The following is a 6,407-nucleotide window of genomic DNA, read 5'->3' on the forward strand; positions in this document are numbered from 1 at the left end:
TAAGTCCAAATGTTGCGTATAAATGTGAGTATAACACTAATAAGAGGTCTTGGGTTTCTTGGTTTCTTTAATGCTATTAGCAAAAGTTTGTCACCTGCAGTCACAAATGTTAATAAGTTTTTCATAAATAGGTTTGGGTGCTGATGACCAGCAGCGCCTTTTTCGGAGTATTACTGGAGAAGCCTCACTAATTAATTAAAAAGAGCTAGAAAGACGAGCCAAGTGTTGTACTTGAGGCACGGACGGATCAGGACACAGCAGGCCCCTGGGCTCAGACAAGTAAAAGGCCCCACACCCCTCCTGACAAATGAGCACCCGCACTCTTAAAGAGACACAAAATAATCCCAAACCATGGATCCATGCTGCATGTGGATGATTTGGGTCTCTTTCTGTTGGTTTGGCACCCCCTGGTTTTTATTTTGGGTTTGTGTGGTCATTTGGTGCGTTTGTGGTTTTGCTTTTTGTTTTGTGGTGGGTTTTTTTTTATTTATGTATTTATTTTTTTGACTCTGATGGCTTGGTTGGCTAATCGTTTCACATTTTGTCTTGGTTAGTTTGTAGCTCATTGTGGTTGTTTAGTGTGTACCCAGGGTCCCATAGGCCTGTTAAGTATTCACCCATGGGTGGAGGATGATTTTCCACAACCAGCCTTGTTTTGTTAATCATACGTATAAGATCTATAAAACGTTAATGAATAGTGAATTAACCATCACAAAATAATAATAATAATAATAATCCAGTAATAACATAGCCTACGACTTTTAGGATTGGTGTACTTTCAGAGATTGCTGTTTCTTATAAAACATGCGGGATGTCTGGAGTTGACCTATCAATCACGTTCGTCTTCATTTTTTGGGAATTAAAGGGCCGCGCCAGGTGTAACTAGCGATCGATCCGCTTTAAAAACTAAACCAAAAACAATAAAAAACGCCCTCTTTTTCCTCTCGCTCTGCCTTCCGATACTCCATTAACCACGTCTCTGACGTCACACGGCGATTAACGTTTCTTATTGGTCCCGCGAGCAGATGGAGGAGCCCTAATGAGCTGGCTCGCGCGGGGAGCAGGAGCAGGGTTGACATCTCGGCTCGAGCGTAAACGTGAAGTACCTCGACGAGCCCGGTCTCCGCAGCTTCACTGTACTGAACGCGCCGTGGCGGCAGGAGACGGCCGTCTGCCTGGGTTTCCTTCTCTCCCCCCTCCGCCGCTTCTTCCTCCTCTCCCTGACTTTTTTGACTGCATGTTCAGCCACACTGCCTCCCTCTGCATCTTCACTTCGGCCCCGCCGCAGCCCGGGCGAGCATGGACAGTCGGGTACTCGAGCATCCTCACGCCCAGTTCGGAGGCTCCTTGGGCGCGCTGGTGGGCTTCCCGTACACGCTCGGTCCCCATCACCACCACCACCACCACCAGCACGTCTACGAGATCGCCAGCGGACACCAGCTGCAGTCCGCGGCCGCCGTGCCCTTCTCTATAGACGGATTACTTAACGGCTCCTGCTCGGCCTCGGTGGTCAGCTCCAACCCGCTCCTGTCGTCCGACAGCCAGCCGTTCAAACTCTCAGGTAGGCCTGGCTCTTTTTGTCTCATGTCTCATCAATAGACTCGTGTGGACTAATCCTGTTCAGTAAAGTTTTTACTGAATGAAGTTTTTATGATTGTTGAATAAATAATACATGTAAAGTGGAGCCTTTTTAAGATCACGCCTGTTATACTTTTACCGGATCTATACGCTATAATAAAAGTAACACTGTCATTTAGAGTGAAGAAACTAATATTTGCTGCTGGTTCGTGGGTCAAAACAATCAAACAGAGCATCAAATACAACAAGAGCGTTTTTATTAAAGCCCCACAAATTTATGGCGTGAAGTGGATTATCAGAGTTCACAAGTAACACAGATATTTTAAAAAGAAAAGAGTGAGAGGGGCGAGATTTGGAACAGTTGTTTAAGCAAATTCTGCCATGACGGTCTTACAGTGTGAACCTCTCTATCCTCACACACACACACACACACACACACACACACACACACACACACACACACCACTGCAGATTCTGGAGACCTGGATAAGGATAGTCCCGGTTGTAAACGGAGACGCACGAGGACGAATTTCACCGGGTGGCAGCTGGAGGAGCTGGAGAAGGCTTTCAACGAGAGTCACTATCCAGATGTGTTCATGCGGGAGGCGCTCGCGCTCAGGCTTGACCTCGTGGAGTCCAGGGTTCAGGTAAACACAAGAATAAATAAGTCACATTTTTATTTTTTAGGAAACATAAATCAGTTTATGAGTTAGAGCTGCGCTTTTCCTTCCAGATTTTTATTTTATTTTCTTTTTTGTAGTCGTTGCTCTGATCCCCCCAATAAATGTCATGCTTACGTCCATGTCGAAATTCAGGAAATATTGGATTATAAGAAAATATCGATGGGGCATTTGTTTTGGTCTACGAAGGCCTACACATACTGAGATAGCCGTTTGTCAATTATCAAAGCATCAATAAAGGTCTCTTTTGAATTATGCATGGAGACGACCGATTGATTTATGAGTTAATAAAAACAAGCTTGCTGAGGGGTGAAAATTTGGATTCTTAATTTACAGTTTTTAATAAGTAATTATGATATTGTATTCAGAAATTAGAAATCTATTTTATTTTTTATAATTTAAAGTGGTTCGCTATTATTTATTGATTTATTATTAGAGTTTTAATAATAGCAATAATAATAATAAGAATACTAATACATAAATAAAAAGAATGCAAATACAAATACCACTGCTAATGATGATACTAGCAGTAAGACGCAGAAAAACTATTGTTTTTTTATAGACAAAAACTCAACGTGATTTATTTTTTTAACAGTCTGAAGGAACATAACTCAAAACACAGTTAAAATGACGCTGCCACCTTTTCCATTTCAGAGCGATTTAAAATAGTCGAAATAGTCTCTTCCACCACCCAAAATAATAATGATAGCCTCACAATAAGGACTTGGTGTAGGGCTCTGTTATTTGTTATCTGTGTCATAGCAGCCGATCTATTAATGATGTTGTGTGTCATCTTTGCGGGTATCCATGTATTTGTAAGCACTCCACTACATTTGGGATGCATGGCTGGATCGAGTAAAAGCGGGACAGAGGCAGAGCTCGCCGGTGCTTTTGCTCGGGGATTTCGCTCCTAAACCTCAGATTATTGTTCCCTCAAGCTGCTTAACGCTCCTTTATCGCCAGGTTTGCGTGGCAAAGATATAAGCAACATTACCAATTCATAAGGAGCGCCATTGTCGCACATGATGCTGCTGCCCCGTCCTCATTATGCAATGTTCGCGGATTGTGCACGCTAAACTCCCGGCGTTATCAGCGCCAAACACGCGGCCCTGAGCGCGCCCAGAGGCCGGGCAGTGAGAGCTCTCAGGCGGGGAGAGCTCCCTGTCTTGCCTCGGTGCAGAAGGAGAGCCGAGGGTTGCCGTTGCAAGTGTTAAGCCCCATGTGAGCCGAGGGCTGCGTGTGGAAGAATATACAGGGGGCAGGATATGGCTAATTCGGACTGGTGGAGTTACCCCTTACACAGGGTCTTTGGTAATTAACAGGGACACATCTGTGCATCTGCTGGTCCACCGTTGTGACGTGTTAACCTAATGAAGCTACTGTTAAGATGTTTAAAGCTGCAGTAAATAGCGAAATAGAAATGCAAATGCCAATCATTTCACTTATTCCAGAACATTTAAGGGTTTTTCCAGATGTTTGGGTTTGTAGGCCATCTAGTTTTGATAACTGCTTGTCATGGCAGGTGGGAGGTCTGCTGTTGTCTAGACACACAATGCCAATGACATTTTGTTTAACATATAGAAATATGTTTTTTTGAACAGGGACTAAACATTTTTCACACTTTACACCTCAGTCTAGACAAGCCCTTGATCATTATCAGAGTTTAGTCAAATCAGCTGCACTGTCAAAGTTCGTTTTGAATGTGTCTTGCAATACTAGCCCTGTGTAAAAAAAACAAAATAAAAACATACATAAGTTATTTATAATGATTATAGTCCCTATTCTCTCCAACAATTATTTTGTTTGTCTATTAATTGATCCTATTTTTGATCATTTAGTCCGTACAAGGTCTGAAAATAGAGAACAACACAAAAGAAGAAGAACAAAAACAACCAGGTGACAGCATTTTTGGTGCAAAAATATGATTTTTAATTGGCAATAGAATAAGACAGCTACAGCACACCCTCAAATTAGAAATACAAAAACAAGCCTGTATTTGTCAACAGTCTTTGGCATTTGTCGCCGTGAAAAGATCTGTATGTCTGATCAAAACTATGCAAGTCATTTATGGATGATGAATTTTGCTAGAAAATGGCGACAAAGCACCACAATCCAATGAGCCCAAACATGGTGTTTGACAGGTGTTGACATAGAATAATTATAACTCTCAGGCAAAATTCCTCTCAGTGTGCCAGTGTGTGTATTTCATGTGTGTGTTTATGTGTGCATAGGTTTGGTTCCAAAACCGCCGTGCTAAATGGAGAAAAAAGGAGAACACAAAGAAAGGGCCAGGGCGGCCTGCTCACAACTCCCACCCGACCACGTGCAGCGGCGAACCCATGGATCCCGAGGAGATAGCGCGCAGGGAGCAAGAGCGAGCTGAGAAGAAGAAACGGAAACAGGAGAGGAAGCTGCTGAAGTCGCAGAACAAACTTCTCGCAGGCGAAAGCTACCACACGCCTGGAGGTTCGGAGAGCGACAGCGGGGTCTCACAGTTCATGGACAACGAGCAGCAGCCTTCAAGCGTTAATGGGATTATTCACATTGAACTGCCAGCAACAAAAAGTGCAGGAGGACACCAAACTGAATCCAGCTGTGACCAAACAAGACACGACTTCAGCCAACTAGAAAACCACCAAAACCAAAGAACCACAGGAGAACCGGAGCAGGTTTCTCCAGGCAGCACGCACAGCTCCAGCCCTGGAGGCCCGAGATCGTCCACCCTGCAGAAAAGAAATCCGTTCAGTGTGGAGAGCCTCCTGTCTGATGCCACGCCTCGACGGAAATCTCAGCTGGACCTTCCCTCGCTGCCCAGTCAGAGGACGCTGGTGGGTAAAGGTCACTTCTTGCTTTACCCCATTACGCATCAGCCACTGGGCTTTCTAGTGCCCCAAACGGCCCTGAAGACCACACCGGGTCAGGACAACATTAACAGACTCAGCCTGGAACAGAGGTGTGCGCCAAGCGAGGGGAGTCCTGCTCCCTCTGACCTCTGCAGCTTTGTGACTAAGCCTCTAAACTCGGATCCTATGGAGAATAACACGCAGCATCACCACAATCACATTAGCAATAGGTTGGGTGGAACAGACACAGACGACTGTGGTGGTGACTGCAGCGATGGAAGATTCCCCGTTTCTCCTCCACCCAACAGCGTGGCTCAGACAGCTCTGGCCAGGCTGATCTCCACACAGTCCAGCGACAGCGAGGAGCGGAGTCTGAAAGTTCAAACGGAGGCGACGGCGAACGGCTGCCAAGTTGCCGAGCTGTGCTCAAAAGAGAAGGGTGCAAGAGAGGAGCGAGCGTCTCCAGACCTCTCCGAGTGTCTCAAGGCAAACACAGACTGTCAAGAAACACCCGGAACAGATGGAGAGGATGTCGATATGGACTAACACTTGCAAGGAGCAAACATAAACAAAGGACCAGGAACACTGCTCAGACTATTCAAACATTCCCAAAGCTCTGATGAGACACTCTAAAACATATCAGGAATCAGGAGACTTAATTCTCATCTATTTTTTAATCATAAAGTGTGATCAATCCAGATGGCCCCCCAAAAGCTGCGGCAATCTCCGTATTTGGGCTTTAGGCCGAAGCATCTTTAGAAGCAGGTTTTTTTTTCCCCCTCTCTTTTTTGTGTAAAAAAACAAAAAACAAAAACAAAAAAATAACCAACAGATCTAGGCTACAATGAACATCTCACACAACCAAAATCCTCAGATATTGTAAAAAAAACAAACAAACAAACAAAAACAAAACAGAAAATGATATTTATATGTAAACATTTTGATAAATAAAGTTATTGTTTAAATTGAATCACTGTCTTTCCAGGGCCATATTGAGAGGGGTGGGCAGGAGGCGCTTTGCTGCGTGGCAGAACCTTTGGATCATGGCGGCTTGAGTTTTGTCATGTTACAGCAGATGAATCCCCCCTTTTTTCTCTGTGTAGTGAGCCGGAGCTGGGGCTCAAGTCCGTCTGGCTGTTTGTATTTATTGCTTTAACAAATTTATTCATTTGAAAGGCCGAGCTGGAATGAGGTTAGTGGCCGCGGGCTATAGGACCCTGCGCCTCCTGCTGAGTTTTGATATGAAAGTAATTATTTTCCCACTGGCTGCTGCGGGTCTCGAGGCAGTTTTTTCCCCCCTCCTCCT

The 6,407-nt window shown here is 44.7% G+C and overlaps 1 protein-coding gene across 1 annotated transcript; it reads left to right on the forward strand.

Annotated features, from left to right (window-relative positions):
- Positions 1 to 1,029: 1,029 nt before the first annotated feature.
- On the forward strand, positions 1,030 to 6,071 carry LOC137123744 (homeobox protein unc-4 homolog). Its single transcript, XM_067497928.1, has 3 exons — positions 1,030 to 1,561; positions 2,050 to 2,225; positions 4,490 to 6,071. The coding sequence occupies exons 1-3, from the start codon at positions 1,300 to 1,302 to the stop codon at positions 5,645 to 5,647; spliced, it is 1,596 nt and encodes a 531-aa protein (XP_067354029.1). The 5' UTR covers positions 1,030 to 1,299; the 3' UTR covers positions 5,648 to 6,071.
- The last annotated feature ends 336 nt before the right edge of the window (positions 6,072 to 6,407 follow it).

This window comes from Channa argus, chromosome 3 (genome assembly GCF_033026475.1).
Source record: "Channa argus isolate prfri chromosome 3, Channa argus male v1.0, whole genome shotgun sequence".
Lineage (NCBI taxonomy): Eukaryota > Metazoa > Chordata > Actinopteri > Anabantiformes > Channidae > Channa > Channa argus.

Bases quoted from the DNA above. Each gene is read 5' to 3' on its own strand.
- LOC137123744 (XM_067497928.1), top strand. From the start codon at position 1,300: ATGGACAGTCGGGTACTCGAGCATCCTCACGCCCAGTTCGGAGGCTCC. The intron at 1,562-2,049 runs GTAGGCCTGGCT...ACACCACTGCAG, and splicing joins CCAGCCGTTCAAACTCTCAG to ATTCTGGAGACCTGGATAAG. The intron at 2,226-4,489 runs GTAAACACAAGA...ATGTGTGCATAG, and splicing joins TCGTGGAGTCCAGGGTTCAG to GTTTGGTTCCAAAACCGCCG.